Below are 17,577 nucleotides of genomic sequence, written 5' to 3' on the forward strand. Positions count from 1 at the left end.
GATGAAAATATTGACTTTTTAATTTTTTATTCAATTTTCCTAGGACGGTAACAAATGACAAACAATAGTCAGCTTGGTTTTATTTGAAAAGGTTTATTTGTGGAATATAAATCATATCACAGCCAAAGAACATTCAACCAAAAGTTCTGCTAGCACCGGCCAATACAACACACTATGTTCCCAAGGGTGGCAGAGGTGTGAGATGATAATTCTCACTTATCTGTCCCTTCTGAACAGAGCTGCCAACATCTCAGACTCAATCTATACAACTCAGAAACCACCAATTTTACACCACAAATCTGTTTCTCAATTCGGTACACATACTGTCCCAGACAGCACAATCCGTACTCAGATCATTCCTAGGGCTCTTCCATTCAATAAGCTGACATGTCAACTTGCCAAATCTGCAATCTGCATGGTTTTTATTTTTGATTTTGTTCTTAGTCACCTGAACATACATACTGCTCACGAGACTAAGACCAAGGAGCCTGTCTTTCTGTTTCATACCAGACCTGCTACATTTGTAATATAAACAGCAAGTTGTAGCAGATGTTAGGTGAACATAAATTCCTAATAACTATATTTTGCTGTATCTTCAATGAATAATGGAAGAACTTTTTAGAAGACAGTCTTTTATGCAGAATATCTTAGGGGGTGAATCATTTGAGTAAGAGATTATTAAGTTAGCTTACTACTCAAAGGTGCCTTTCAAATTGTTTATATTTTTAATGAAAAACTTCCTAGAAGATCCTGGAATTTTTAAACAGAACAGTGAACAACTAAAACCAACTAAAATTATCCATGTACTGATCATTCTACTCAATAGCAAGCATTAGTGAAGAACATCACAGGCTGAGGGGAACAGCATATGTGTGGCTTTCTCTGTCATATAATATAGAACATATACTGCTAAATGATAAGTAATTACTTGATTGCTATCATGTGGATTTGATAGAATTTATGTTCCTACCTCTAGTCTTTAAACTATCAGTCAGCTTTAAATCTTTATTCTGTAGATTTATTGGTATTTTCACAATTTTGTTACTGCTTACTTACTTTTAATGTTGGGGTCACACTGAATGGGTAAGCCTCCCCAAAAAGTAAAGTAATAAACAGGCAAAATGCTCTTGTGTTTATAAAGTCATTAATATTTATATAAAACGTGTCGGGTTTTTGGCTCTGTAGTCAGTCATCAAATTATATAACAAGCATCTTGATCATAATATTAAGCCTAAGATGGTTGCTATCCAAATTCCATGATAAATCCGCTTAAGAGGAACAGAGAATGGTACTAATTGGCAAGTCAAAGTGCAATCCCTGCACACCATACTGTTGACTCATTTTTTTGCTAAGCATTACCAAAAATGGAAGCATTAGAATAAGGAATTGCTTACAAAATAAATAAACACAATTTTTCAAACACTAAAATGATTTGGAAACCTTAATACATTATTCATAACCCTCATGCAACATAACATAAAATTTTATCTTGCCTTGATGACCCTACACTGATATGCTATTGTGCCATGAGAAGTTAAGTAATGCCCTCTGACCAGGATAAAGGGGAAAGGCCTTAACCAAACCTTTTGATCAATTTCCCTAAAGGAACATTGGAGTTTATCAAAAGACCATCATTAGTTTGTAGCCCTATTCCTTTATTCACTTGGGGAAATTCATCCAGCATAGTATATTCTGGATTACTTGTTGGTTTGTTTTTGTCCTCCCAGACTTCTTAGCACAGGACCAAGAGAACTAGAAAGAAAACGAGCATCAAATCTTTGACGTAAACAGAATGAGAAAAGTAAATGAAAGGTTAATTGCCATATAATATAATGGAAAACACAATTTTTGTTGCTGCTAAATTCAGAGTATTTTTGCAGAGTTGAAGTTATTTCTAGGTTTGAAAAACGATTGCAATTAGGCATCTATAGGTAACAATTTTACAAAAATATACAATTTAAGTAAATTTGGTCTTAGGGAATTTAAATATTTGAACAAGGAGAGTAAGAAGAGATGGTGAAAACAGCTCAGGCAAACCCTATAAAAACAGGATACTATTTACCTCCACATGATGCGATTCAATCCTTCTCCCAATGTATCGTCCTACATTCTTAAAAATGAAAATTATCTGTTACCATTTAATCTCTCTCCATAAACTATGGTCATTCTTTAGTCGTAAAAATTGGCAATTCTGAAGATATTCTGCAGGGGTTATTGGTGTGGTGTTACCTTATGTACCATGGAATGGCTCCAAACTGCCATGGGTTTTTACTTCTCATGTATGTTTATGTATAGATGTATGTATGTATGTATGTATGCATGCATGTATGAGTGAATAATGTCTATGTATATTTTTAAGATCATTTATCTCCCTCCTCCCTTGTTGTCAAGCTGTCAGGCAGTTGTCATGGTTTACTTCTGTCAGTAAGCCTGCCTTTCTCACACTGCTAGTCAGCTGACAGCTGACATATCAGATAAACAAAACCTCTGAAACTGAATTAGCAAGTTGTGCTGGGTATTGGCTAGACTTGGAGATCTGAAATCTAGTTCTTCTCTAACTAAATAGCCAGAACACACCAAACTTAAACCAAATACTAATGGTGTGTGTGTGTAGGGCAAAGGGAGGAAGGGAGAGAAAGTGTGTGTATGTACAGGGGAAAAGGAGGGAGAGAAGTGGCATGAGAGTGTGGGTTTGCATGTGTAGAGGGGAAAGGAGGAAGGGAGAAGCGTGTGTGTGTGTGTGTGTGTGTGTGTGTGTGTGTGTGTGTGCATGTGTGTTGTGGGGGAAGGCGTGTGTGCGTATGTGCATATAGACGGTAAGGAAGGGAGGAAGACAAAGTATGCAAAGATGTTTTATATTTGTGAATGTTTCACAATATTTTCTTCAACTAAGTAAAGATGTGTTATATATGTTTAATTATATAAAAATGTGTTGCTGTTTTACCTAAGGCATATAATTGGTCTAATAAAAAGGTGAATAGCCAACAATAAGGGAGGAGGTATAGGCGAACTTCTGGGTAGGGAGAGTAAATAGGAGGAGAACTTTAGGCTCCAGAGATGAAAGAAAAGGAGACATCAGGGGACAGACAGACAGAGAAGTAGGAAAGTAGGACACACAGAATGAAAAAAAGGCAAAAAAAAAAAAAACCCAAAAAACCACACACACACAGGTAAAATATAGGTGAAAAGTAACCAGTTAAATTAATGTTAAAAGAGCTAGTGGGGCAAATCTAACCAAAGGCCAAGCATTCATAACTAATGGCAATTCTCCATGTCTTTATTTAGGAACTGGTTGAAGGCACAAAGCAAAATCACAACTACAAAAGCTAACCAAAATAATAGTAAATAAATGATGGGATATAGACATTAAGTTGGAAAATGAAAGACAAAATTGGCCAAGAAGAAAGGTGACAAGCTGGATCAACCACTGCACAGTAAATTCTAATCAAGGATTGTTTGAGCAGAAGTGACAAAGAAAATTAGCAATCCTTCCTGTGCCCTTGTATTAAACTGACCTCTTGACGAAGAACCTGTTTCTATGTGTTGATTGTAGGAAGATTTGGTGGGGGTGGTGATGAAGACAGCTCTCTATATCCAAGTGGAAACAGATGTGCTAGTTATAAATTAACAGGGCAAAGGAGGTAATGATGAAATAATAGCCTGCAATTCAGAGGTCTATTATACACCAGGTAGTCCTTGAAGTACCTGGAATGCCTGGATTCCTTCAATCACTACATCACCCTTATCATATAAGGTAAATGTAGTAATAACTCCTAAAGAACCTAGACTCAGGGTCATTCCAGTGCCATAGAATAGAACACGAGAGTCAAGAATCAATGCATGTGTATGTGGCCAAACTTATAAAAATGTACCCATTCTCAAATGGTTAATAATACCTATTAGGAAATACTTTTTAAGAAAGCTGTTTCTCTTTAGCAGTCTAGTTTATAAGAATTGACCATGACACGGTTGAGAAAGGCAAAAAGCAGCAACAGATATCTACAGCCCAATATTGGTATATTCCTACCTAATAAGTTCCAAGTTTTAGAAAAAACAATTTTATATGCAAACTTCACTAATTTTGTTAGACATATGCTTTTTATTTTTTCTCTGATTAATATATACTAGATTATATAAATTATGTTATATTAATGATACAATGGCATCTTCTGCTTAATTTTATTTAAATTCACCTTTACATTAATTAAATCATTTTTATTAGAAGGATATAAGCTTTCAACAACTATTCTTATTAATCACCCTGGACATTTTGTCATTGGAATTGCTAAATATTTTTCAACATCTCAACAAATAGATTTGAAAACTGTAGACATTGGGCTGAATGTCATTCATGCCAATAATGATTTACACTATATGAGTTTGAATTGTATATGGGAAATTACTTTATAAAAACAAATCAAATAACACTTTGGACTAAGATCTGCTTAAATGTTATCTTGGTCCCAATATAATTTAACAAAATTTCTATTTAGCAGAATTTCTTTATGGTCAATATTAATAAGCTATTGGATTGCCACAGCTGTATTAAATATAAGATGTTTTATACATGATGCAAAAGAATTTGAAAAAAAGTACCCAGATTGAGATGAGTTGGTACTACCCATATTCATTCAAATTTGTATATTTTTCAAAGGTTTTTTGAAAATCAAAATTATAAAACAATGCTCATATTCTGAAACTCCAAATATAACTTTGCTCTCACTATAACAGATTTAAACTATAAAATTAAATCTTTGAAAAGTTAAAATTCCCTCATTAGACATAATAGAATATGTATCTGTTAAAATATACATACATACATCCAACTTTCTTTTTTTTGAGTTCTTCTTTCTTAGATTTAAAAGGTCAAACATTTGAAGAGAAAGTACATGCTTTCATTGAACTTACTGTTTTTTGTCATTATTCCCCAAACAATACCTTACAACAAACTATGTATTAATTATTTACATTATTTTAGAGCCTCTAAGTAATCTAAAATACTTCAAATATACAGAAAAATATACATAAGTTAAATTAAAATACTATATTATTGGATATAAGAAATTTTAGCATGTGCAAATTTGATATCCCTGGGATGTCACAGAACTACTTCTGCATGGATAAGAAGACACGACAGTGAATGAGCACACGTAGAAACATACAGACACACATATGCCAGAAAATGTACATATATATTTGAAAATTGTGACCTAAGTTTTATTAGCTATACAGTTTTTGAATTAGCAAATGAACTATCAACAGTAATTTTTAAATGATCTATCATGACTGAAAGAACTATAAACAGAAATTTGAATCAGAAGTCAGACACCTGAGCAATTCCTCCCTGCCCACCATTAACCCCTTGGGACGAGGTCCCTTGGTACAGACATTTTAGGTATCTTTCCGTTCCACCTGCCACTTCCCCCCCCCCCCCCCACACACACACACAACTGACTGCTCTCCTACTAGCCTATCTCCATTCCTTTCTGATTCCCTGCTGATTCACAGAGCTTCCCGTTTCCTGGAACCCACTGAGGCAATATTTGGCTAGTGTTAAGTAAGCTCCTTTTATTCTCCTCCCCTCCTCCATCTCCGCCTCTGCAGACTTTTCTTAGACCTGCCTGAGCATCTCCTCCCAACTCACTTCCAAGCCCTTGGAACTGGCCTCTAATCCAGTGTCCTCCTAGTCTATCACAGCTGCCCCTTACAGCCTTTCCTCTAGCCCTTCATATGTGACTGGGTCCAGAAAGACTTTCTATCAGGGACCATGCAGCCACCACACTTGGTTAAGACACAACCATTCCTTTTAGCCCATCACCATTTCCTTAGTGACGCCCAACATACATGCAGAAACAATCTTACTAGGGACCCACAGCCAATTGGCTATGACTCAGATTGTGCAAGAACAACCAAAGGATGTAACAATCACCTATCAAAGGCAACACCAGATATAAAAACAAAATACACCTCAAATGCTCAAACTCCAGATGGCTAGACTGCAGAGCAAAAACCACAAACATGAATAAGCAAGACATTATACCTCCTCCAACAGTCAACAACTTTAATAGGCCCTGAGAAAAACTGTTTACCTGAAGCACAAGACAATGACTGCAAAAGAACTGTTATAAATACATTCAAGGACCTTAAGAGGATATGAATAAATGACTTCACAGTTGAAGGAATTAATAAAAACAATTCAAGATATGAATGTAGAATTTAACAGAGAATAAAATGATGAAGAAAAACACACACTGAAATAAAACTAAAAATGAAAAATTGAGGATGTCAAATATCAAGTACAGAGGTAAACCTCACAACCAAACTAAAAGGTCAATATGAAAATTTCAGGTTGTGGAAGCAAAGCAGAAGAAATGGGTGGCTAACTCAAGAAAAACGTTAAATGTGAAAAATGCCAGGCAAAAAAATCCAAGAAATCCGGAAGACCATGAAAACACCAAACCTATGAATAAATAAAATAGGGATAAAACAAACCCAGAAAATATTTTTAACAAAACCATATAAGGAACTTTCTCTAATCTAAAGAGAGGCCTATCAAGATAAAATATGCATGTGAAACCCCAAATAGAAAGGAACATAAAAGAAACTCCTTAGACACATAATAATCAAAATATTAAATGTATGAAACAAAGAAAGGATATTAAAAAATATAAGGAAAAAAGACTAACCACATAAAAAAGTAGAACCAATCGAATAGCACTTGACTTTCTAATGGAAACTCTCAAAGTCAGAATGGCCTGGACCAAGGTTCTACACAGTGAGAGACAAGAAATGTCAGCTTAGACTACTCCATCAGAAAAACTACCATATAGAAGAAGCAGAGAAACAAAAATATTAACAAAGAAAAACAGATTTAAGCAATTTCTGTCTACTAAAGGGCTCTATTGAAAGCACTAGAAGGAAAACCTACATACAAAGAGAAGGGTAAATACACCCAAAAGGATACAAGAAATAAATAACCCCAGAACAAAAGAAAAAAATAAAAGAAAAAACAAAACAACAAAATAACAGGAGATTATAATAACAAACACTACTCTTCAAAGGAAAATCCACCGAGATAATATTACAATTCTAAAAACTCATGCGCCAAAGACAAGGGTATGCAATTTCATAAAAGAAGATAGTGGGACTTCAATACTCCATTCAGGCAGAGACAGGACATCCAGGTAAAAACTAAATAGAGGACCCCTCTAGAGCCCAGCCTCTTGCCAGGTGTCCATGAGGATGTTCCCAGCTAGGTCCCTGGGCAGTAGAGAAGAGGGTGCCTGAACTGGCCTTGTCCCGTAGTCAGATTGATGACTATCTTGAATATCACCATAAAACCTTCATCCGGCGACAGATAGAGATAGAGACAGAAACTCACATAGGAGCACTTGACTGAGCTCCCAAAGTCCAGTTGAAGAGCAGAAGGAGGGAGAATATGAGCAAGGAAGTGGCTGACAATTAGGGTTGACTGAGAAGCCAATGATAATGGCACTGGAATTTGTCTCTATTGCATGTACTGCCTTTTTGGGATACTAGTCTATTTGGATGCACACCTTCCTAAGCATGGATGGAAGGGAGAGGGCCTTGGACTTCCCACAGGCCAGGGTACCCTGCCCTCTCTTAGGACTGGAGGGGAAGAGAGAGTGGGAGAACAGGAGGGAAATGGGAGGAGGGGAGGAGGTGGAAATTTTGAATGGTATTATTTATAAAGAAATAAAAAAATTGAGAAATGCTGGAGGCTGGAGTTAAGGCCATAAGTCAAATGAACCTAAAGAATATCTATATTCACCAAGTCCTTAAATAATATGCTCTCTTCTCTGTAGTACATGGGATTTTCTGCAAAATTGACCACATACTGAGACACAAAGCAAATCTCAACAGATAAAGGAAAACTGAAATCATAAACTCATCATCATGGAGTAACTGTGGATACCAACAACAAAAGAAATGGCAGAAAGCATATAAAATCATGGAAAATGAGTAACTCACTACTGAATGACCAAAATCAAGAAGGAAATTAAAAACTTTAGAAATGAATGCAAACAAAATCACAAAATACCTAAACCTATAAGAAACAATGACGGCTATTCATAGCAGTAAGTGTCTATATATCAAGAAATGGGAGAGACCTCATATAATTTAATGTTATATTTGAAAGACATATAAAAATAAGAGATAATTTCTTAAAAGAGTAGTTAGGAAGAGATAATCAAACTTAAGAATGAATTCAATGAAACAGAAAAAACTATAAAAATAAAAAATACAAAGAAATCAATAAAATCAAAGGTTTCCTTTGAGAAAATCAACAGTAATGACAAACCTTTCATAAAATTAATCAAAAGAGAGAAAATCCAAATCAATAAAATTACAGATGAAAGGGAAACATTACAACAGACACTGAAGGAATTCAGAGAAATGTAAGGACATACTTTAAAATCTATATCCCCAAACTGGAAATCTAAAACAAAAGGGCAAATTTCTTGACATACATGACCTACCAAAGTGAGATCAAGATGAAATGAAGAATTTAAATACACTCAAAACCCATAGAGCAATAAAAACAGTAATTTAAAACAAAACTCCTAATCAACCCCCCCAAACCACAAACAAACCAAATCAACAATAAACGCCCAGGACCAGATGGATCCAGTGCAAAACTCTACCACACCTGCAAAGATAAACTAAATACTTGGTAAAGTATTCTGCAAAATAGAAACTGAAGGCTCACTAATAATTTTTCATGGAGTCTCTACTACCCTGATACTAAAACCACACACAGATGCAACAAGGAAATAAAGGCAGAAAAGAAGAAAAGAAAATCCAATATCCCCTATGAACATAGAAGCAAAACTCTCAACAAAATACTTGCAAACCAAATTCAGAAACATGAAAAATATTATACAACAAGATTCATTCAGCTTCATCCCAAACACATAGGAAAGATTCAATATGGTAAAAGGAAAAACAGTTTTCCCCAATGCAATGACACTGAATATATCATCCACATTCTATGGGCTCCATATGTTTTTTTTTTGTGCTTTTTGTTTTGCCTGGGTATTTATTTTTTATGTATTCATTTATTAATTCATTCATTTTTATCTCGTTGGTTTTTATTTCTTTTGATTCTTTCTTATGTCCTTCTTTCTGAGAAAGAGAGACAGAGAGAACATGAAGTTCACAAAGGATCTGATAGAAGTAGCATAAGGTAAATAATGGGATCAAAATGTATCATATAAAATATTTTGAAAAATAAAATTTAAAAATTAGATGAGGAGAACTAGCCTAGAGAAGAATCTCGGTCAAGTGAGTAGCATAGAAGATAAACTATGAATGTAAAGTCATTTCAGATACAAAGCAGCAAAAAAAATCAGTTTTTTCTTTTATTTTTGAGATAATATAATCACATCATTCCTCCTTTCCCTTCCCTTCACTCAAACGCTCCCATATACCATTCTTCACTCTCTTTCAAATCCATGGCCTCTCTTTTCACTATAATTATTACATTCATATAGGCACATGGGTATACTTCCTAATATGAGCTGAACAAGGACAACAATAGACACACTAAAGTGTATGGGAAAAAGTTCTTGAGGCCTCAACACTACACAATATCTACAGACAACTAAGAAATGCTGATGGAGGGGAAACTGTCTTCACCAGGAAAGAACACAACTGCGATCCATTACTAAATGATCAGCCCTAAAAACATACATAAAACAAGTACTATTATAGAGACTGAGCTATTCCTAAATACCTTTGAAGGATCCAATTACACAGCACAAGCATCTTAACCTGTCCTAAGTCCCAGGGAAGAAGACAACTTACTAACACTCTAGTAGCAGTAAATACAGGTTGTTCTAAGTTTAACTGAGAGTGACAAAGGGCTCTAGACTGCTCCCTTTGCACCACACATTCGCGCTAATTCAAGGTAAGACTAGCAGCAGAGGTTAGAAAAGTACACTGAGTAACCAAGAAACGGAACAGTTAGTACTTCTGCAACCCAGTAATTCCACATTTAGTTCATTTTAAAGATAACACAAACTGTGAAAATGAAGAAGGAAAAGAAACCTAAGGAATCAGAATGAGACATTGAGATCACCAAGAAAATAGTATTTAATACAGATTTACTGAAAGGAGTTACTGTTATATATTATAAACAGTGGGCAAAACTGGATGCAAAAGTTGAGAAATGTGCTTGGCAATTACTTCTGTAACACAAAAGAAGTAAAACATTTTGTGCTTCACCCATAGTGCCTACTTTGGTAAACAAATAAACAAGAGTAAAGAAACAAAAAATTCAATACCTAGACTAATGATTCCTTGATAGGATGGATATTTGATCATCAAAAGTTTTTATGGAGAGACAGAACTCTATTGAGTTCTATTGAACTATACTTATACTGAAAAGTCAAAGTCAACAAAAAGAATATCAATTTCTAGACACTTGATTTAGGATAAAACCTCAAAACTACAGTCAAACACACTGACCTGCTCACATCAGGAAACCTGATGGGAAAATAAATAACTTGACACTTGGGTCTGATTATGCTTTCCAGATCCTTAGGTCTGTGATCAGGAATCAGCTTCAGGAATTTTCCAATGGAAGTAAGAAACGATTCCATATTAAAAATGGAATTGAATACCACCACATCAGCCACCAAACTGTAAAGAGAAAAGGCAAATGCAAGTTCATGAAGAGTTATTCTGTAAGCCTAAGACCCTTGCATACTAATCAGACTCTGCTCTACCACAGGTTTGCAAGTAGCACTGGACACTAGTTAGACGGAACTGCTGCTAACAGGGATGTTGTTCTTAGAACTCAATCACTGATGGTTGGGTTGCTGGCTTCCCGGAAGACAGGCAAGAGAGAAATAAGATAGTTGAATGAAATCAAATAAGATTTCAAACTAATGCCTATTTCCCCATACATCGTAAACTTCCCACATTATCACTACCAAGCAGAGCAAGCCCAAGCATGTCTCTACGTGGTCTAATATGGAGGATAGGTTTACAGCTTCCTCCTCATCTCTGAGGAAACTAACTCCCATAAGGCTTTTCCTATGGGGTCATGATAAGTTTAGCACAATTCAGTTAAAGTCCATTTCGAGTTTTAGCCTTTTGTTTGAAGAAATTTTATTGTTTTTAGGTTATGGTATTACATGGAATGATGATATCTCTAAATAATTTAGTTCAGTATTGTAGTATGCTTAGGACAGTCATAGAAGTAAAAAAAAATAGTGAAATACATTCAGATATCCATACTATTAGAATTTATTACATAAAAGGAATATATAGCTAACCACAATCATTGATCTCTAGAAAAACACAAAAGAATTATACCATTAATAACTGATTTTGACAAATGTACTTTTTTCTTAGGTATTTTTAAAATACAATACACATTGATTAAAGAAAAAGTGAAAGCAGGTTTTAGATTTCATAAATAAATGTACCAGTAATTTTCTTAATGGCTATTGCATTGTCTCCAGCACCAATGAACAACAATGGTAACTGTGCATATGCTAGATAAAACCTACAAGTATAATATGAATTAAACTAATTTAATAAGATTTGATTCTTGAAAATGTCTATGACGGATATCTTGGTTTTCAACTTTACACACCTGCAAAGAGGAAATTTCAGATGAAGAAGTGCCTCCATCAGACTTCCCATTAACATTGTTTACATGGCATTTTCTTGATTACAGCCCACTGTGGGTGGTACCATCCCCAGGCAGGTAGGCCTGGGCTATGTAAAAGGAGGTCTGGGAGCAAGCCAGTGAGCAGTGTTCCTTAGTTTCTACTTACAGTTGGAGGTCTTTCTCCAAATTTACTGGGTGATGGATTGTGAGTGGTAAGAGAAAATAAACCCTTTTCTCCCCAAATAGCTTTGGTCATGATGTTTATCACAGAACACCTTATTTGTTTCACTAATAATTCAGCATTACTAAACAATTCTATAAGAAGGTAAATATGACAAAACAGCTTTATTCCATCTTAGAAATGATACCTTAATAAGACTGGGAAAAAGCATGCATGTCCATAAGGCTATGAGAGAACATCATAATGAGAGAGCTTACAGATAAAATATGAGTGCCAACGATAATCCTTGGCTTAGTTTAAAACATACTCACCAAGACAGACAGCTTTGCTATTATTAGTACACAACAGAACAAAATCCCAACAGAAGACACACTGACTTCCCCTCTAAAACTGCTTTTGCCTGTTTTGTTTGTTTGTTGTTTTTTCAGCTATGACATGGTGAAAATTTGGGGGATGGAGACAACAACAACACAGCTAACAAAGGAAAATCACAGAAGAGTTGAAACAAAACTAAGCAATAAGGAAGCCTCACAATAATATACTAAAAGTTGAAGATGGTTCTACAGCTCATCTGTTTGCACCATTTGTCACATATTGTAATAGTGACCAACGGGTCACAATACATAGTTACAGCATGTGTTCATAAGTCAGAGGGTTAGTGGAACCTCGGTCTAAGGTGATGGCTTAGGTCAGACATCTTTAAAATCCAAAAGTGCTACACAGTCCAGAAAGAAAGCTGACAGTGCCAGCAAACGCAGAAATCAGCAAGAATGCTGAAGACGCATTTGAAGAAGAAGCTGAAGCAGGACTGCATTCTGACATTCTTATTTTCCTCTGGACAACTTTCTCTTCCTATTACAAAGCCAAGTTATTTCTCCCCAAGCTTGTCTATCAGTTTATCCTCTTGAGTGGAAGAATGAGGAAAAATCATATGCAAATTTTCAGTCTCTCTCCTTATGAGAAAAAACAATTCTTCATAAAGGAAAAAAAGGGGAGTGAACCTATTTTCTTTATTTAATATCTGCCTAAAGTAGGCACACCACACAACTACTATTAATCTAAAACATTTAGTCTATGTTCTTAAAGATTCACACTGGTCTACAGAAATATACTTTCTCACGTATTTCCTCCCTGACATGAGCGGGTGTAACTTCCATTAATGTCACACATAAAGGGAAAGATATTTAATCCCTCCATTATAGTTTCTCGGGGTAATAAAACCATAGAATCTGAAAAATAAAATGGTACTAATTCAAGAAATCACAAGATTATCAATGTTTTACATATTAATAAATGTAGAAGTAAATTTCATTTTCATATTTTTAAATATATAAAATTTATTTTTATTTTATGTTAAGCTCATTGATTGATGCTTTGCCTGCCTGTATGTCTGAGCGAGAGTGTCAGAAGCCCTAGAACTGGAATTACAGATAGGTATAAGCTGCCATGTGTGGGCTGGGAATTGAACCTTGGTCCTCTGGAAGAGCAATCAGTGCTCTCAACCTATGAACCGTCTCTCCAGCTCATTTTCATTTTGAAAACATATTTTTCTGTTGTCATTTTAAGATAAAATGAAGTATTTTAATTTCCTATGAAATTTTAGAATAGTTGCTTTTTATGAGACATTTGACTGCACAGTTCCACTGTTCTGCTAGCCGTGCTCCCTCACAATTCAAGTGGCTTGTAAAAACGACTGCAGAAAAACATTTACAAAATGCTCAAAACAATTAGTACCATTAGAGCTGTTTTTCTATGTCAACTAAACTAAGGAACAGACTAGCAAGGTCTGTTCAAACACATTATCAATCTCTGTAGCTAATAACTACTAGAAATGGTGTATAACATGTATGCAATCACTTCTAAATTGATTCCATGTGACTGGCGCTGTGATGCAACAGGATTCGCAGGAGAGATGGCATGAGGTTGCTAATGAACTTCTTTCAGCAAGCATCAGGAGAAACACTACACTGGAGGAACAATAGACAAGATTTTCACCTTTGAAATGGCAGCTATTTTCAGACTGTCTTTTCAGAAGATTCAGTGCGAGAAACAATAAAAATCACTGAAACATTACGTTTTTTAAAGTTTCTGCCTCAGATGCAACAAAATACACAGGCCAAAAATGAAGAATATAACAAAAAATAGGAGCTACAAAAACCCTTGCTCTATTAAATTTTAATTTCTTTACTAAATTTTAGCTGAACACACTGAAAGTAGCTGATAAAAAAACTTGCTCATTTTTCTACAATTTAAATAATATTTAAGGAATCAAGGGGTAAAGATCCTTGTCAATAGTTTATATTTTATTCTGAACGTTATGTAAAACAGTAAGATAACTGGTTCAAGGTAAGATTGGATGATTAGTCTTTGTCTTAATATATTCATTTCACAAAATGAATAGCAGTGCTATTAAAAATCCTGCAAAATACAAATAATAATATTATGGAAACAATATTTAAACACCTGTATATGCCTTAATATACTTACAAATTTATTGTAGTCTCCAGATTTACAAACTAGCCATCTAAAATGGGAAATATAGAGACTGGAATGATAGCCCATCAGTAAAAATGACATGCTTCAAAATCACGAGGACTCAAGTTTGGACTCAAGCACCCACATAGCAAGCTGGACATCCAGTACCTGCCTATAATCCCAGCTCCTATCAGGACAAAGATATAAAGAGCTCAGGTACTTGCCAGTTTCAAATCTAGTGTAGAAAAACAGGAGCCTCAGACTTAAGGAGAGACCCTGTCTCAAAGAAACAGGCAGAGAAGGACAGAAGGCACCCATCGCCCTCTTCTGGCCTTTGTGCATGCATCCCCCACCCCATAAATCTGTTTTGAGAAAAGGGGAGGGGAGTAAGATGGCAAACAACAAATTGTATACAATCTATACCTACCATGAGAGAATTTGATTGTATCCATATTGAAAATCTCTCTCCTGATATTTCTTGACAGGATATACCAACTGGTTTTCATGGAAGTACAAGATCTTTTTCAGTTTTCCCAGATCAGGCCGAAGGGCAACTAGTTCAGCCAGGTTAAGTACTGAACTTGCAAAAAGGGTCCTAGAAAGAAAAAAAAAAGTTTACTGTGCTAAGCATGCCTGAAGGTCCACCCTGTGCCATTCTGCTTCCCGATTCTTTCCCGCCTAAGATACACATATGCTTGACTTAGTGCCACGCAGAAGAAGTCTCAGTGCTGACCTTTTAAAAAGCAACTACTAGGAACTATAAAAGTCCAGGTTTCATTGGTCTCAGCTAAGCTCAGGAAGAAGAAGAAGAAAAAGAAAGAAAACTGTCTGGATTGTATAAAAAGACAAGAAGAGTTCTATGTGAAGGACAAAAGGAACCAGGATAGGCTGGATGGGGAATACATTTGCTGCCGGCTTCAGTGCTCTCAACTCCTTGCAACCAGCAATTGAAGTTCAATACAGAAGCAGGACTGGGACATGTTCATGTTTTGACAAAACCCTTTTTGATTTATGCAATGTATTTATGTAGTGTTTTTTTTTCTCTTTTCATGTTTCCTCAAAGTCCCCTGTAAAGTATCCTGTAATCCTTAGACTAAGAAAAAAAATATATTTTTCTTTACTACTAGGCTGCTGGTGGCTGGCACTAGATATGCAAAACCCCTTATAGAAAACAAATAAAATTTGATAAATGGTTTATTATAGAAAAAAGTCTGAAAGTTTATCTATCCATGTTTATAAATAAATCAAAATACCTATTTGGTGTCACTCTACACTTACTGAAATGCCTACTGAGTGACAGAGGCAAGCCTAGAAGAACAGAATTGTTGACAGAGATAGCCCAGAAGGATGAATACTGACTTTCATGGAGTCATACACACAGTGTTAATGAAACAAACATAAAAAGTGTATTCGAGATTTAGACAGCCTGGAAATGGCTCCCTGATGAGATGCCTACCACATATAGAGACAAAAAAGGGGCAACACCTGGACAGCTGAGGACATTTAGATAACCTTGTTAGTGTAATTGTAAAAAGTTGAGGTATAGAAAAACTAAGTTTTATCTATATTCACACTAGAAGTCAGTGCCAAAGCAGAAACTGCCAAAATGTTTTAATTGCACCATAGCTACAATTGTTGGAGGATGACTTATCATACAAATACTTCTGTTGGTCTAGACTTACCTATGAAATACCATCCTTGTTACTTAAATGATTATTATGACTACAAACACCCGTCTTGAGAAACCAAATAGTTAACTTGATGTGTTTACATAATCTGCAGCACAAGCCTTTCACAATAAAGCAATGGTTATTACTAAGTATATACAGTATACTTTTTTTTTACTATACTAACGAGGAAGTATATACAGTATAAACAGGAATTCAGTTTAACTGAATAAGGTGCATGCCATTCAAAGTCCTTTTTCAAGTTAAAGTGACAGATTTGGAAGAATATTGTTAAGTAAAAGAAAGAACTCATTTAACATTCCATAAACAACAAGTCTATCATCTTAGATATTATCCAGCTATAATTCAGCTGCTACTTTGATACAGGAGGATTTTCCTCTGCATAGATCAATACAGTCAAAAGAAAAATGTCAATGATTTTTCAATCTTAACAACTTGACACCACAACACCAACATTTCCTTTAGTGTGCTTAATCATTAAGAAATCAATTATATCTCACAAAAAAATGTTGAAACAGCATTCCTTTATTTCTATCTACAAGTTAAGTATTTCTCTCTTTTTTCACTTGCATACTGTTAAGCTGAACAGGCAGCGCCTGGAATTTTTAGCTCTATCCACAACCCCAAGTAATGAGAATGGCCACAAAAAGAATACAGCTAGCTACAATCCACAGACTTTTTACTTTGGTTCAAACTGCCAATTTTTAAAAGTTGGTCATTACATAATGAAAGACATCATTCAGTTAGGAGCTAACCCTCAGCTACCCACGCTCATCTTTGAGCCTCAGGTACCATTTAAGAAATAAAGCCTCATAAGATAAACTTTATCATCCCACAGTGGGACTCTAGCAGGAAAGAGTATAAGGTGAGAACAAAAACCACTAGGAGCAAGATAATTTCTGACAGTTGCTGCTTGAGCACAAGTTAAATTGAACAGTTTATCTCAGCAGGAAGATCTTATAAGGTTTTATGCTTAATATTTTTAAATTAACATAAAGCCCAGAGAAAGCAGTTGGGCAATTGTTCATAAACATGACATACTACAATCATTGTATAATCTGGATTAGTGCCTATTACAATGCTACTACAGAATTAAGCTGTTTTTAGGCCACCAAAGAGCTTTAAATTGCAACTTTTATCTTTGTAAAAGAACCCTATATTTAAAATGTCTACTAAATTCAAATTAATGGCTACATCATTAGATTACCACTTTGCCCAAGTACAAATAAGTTGCTATTATAATTGTTTAACCAAAATGGCTCAATGCTGTAAGCACATTAACACCAGTTCATAGATTTCAAATCATGTCCATATACATGCTTTCATTGTTTCATACCTGCAAAGAATTTGAAAATAAAGGAATTTATTATTTTCTGTTGTATGAATAAAAACCATATACTTGTCACTCTCTTTGCTTTATTTACCAAGAAAATGCTGAAATTCACCTATAAGCATGATCTTTGAGATTCTATTTTTGCATCTTAGATAGCATGGATCTGCACTGACATAAACTCATTGTTATGGCCACCACATGTGAACCCTACTGAACTTTGTTTTCTCTAGCTTGACCCATAAAAATCTTCTCAGCA

At 35.1% G+C, this 17,577-nt stretch overlaps 1 protein-coding gene across 4 annotated transcripts in view; it reads right to left on the bottom strand.

Annotated features, from left to right (window-relative positions):
• Positions 1–17,577, bottom strand: part of Gtdc1 (glycosyltransferase like domain containing 1) — a 355,136-nt gene that overhangs the window by 165,815 nt on the left and 171,744 nt on the right. For all 4 annotated transcript variants that reach the window (XM_041631624.1, XM_041631626.1, XM_041631623.1 and 1 more), the window contains 2 exons: positions 14,728–14,895; positions 10,492–10,665 (listed from right to left, as the gene is read on the bottom strand). In XM_041631624.1, the coding sequence (XP_041487558.1) occupies positions 10,492–10,665; positions 14,728–14,895 (342 nt within the window). The remainder of the gene's footprint in view (positions 1–10,491; positions 10,666–14,727; positions 14,896–17,577) is intronic.

Source organism: Microtus oregoni, unplaced genomic scaffold, assembly GCF_018167655.1.
Source record: "Microtus oregoni isolate MIOR12 unplaced genomic scaffold, Mior012 000037F_ref0000500, whole genome shotgun sequence".
NCBI lineage: Eukaryota > Metazoa > Chordata > Mammalia > Rodentia > Cricetidae > Microtus > Microtus oregoni.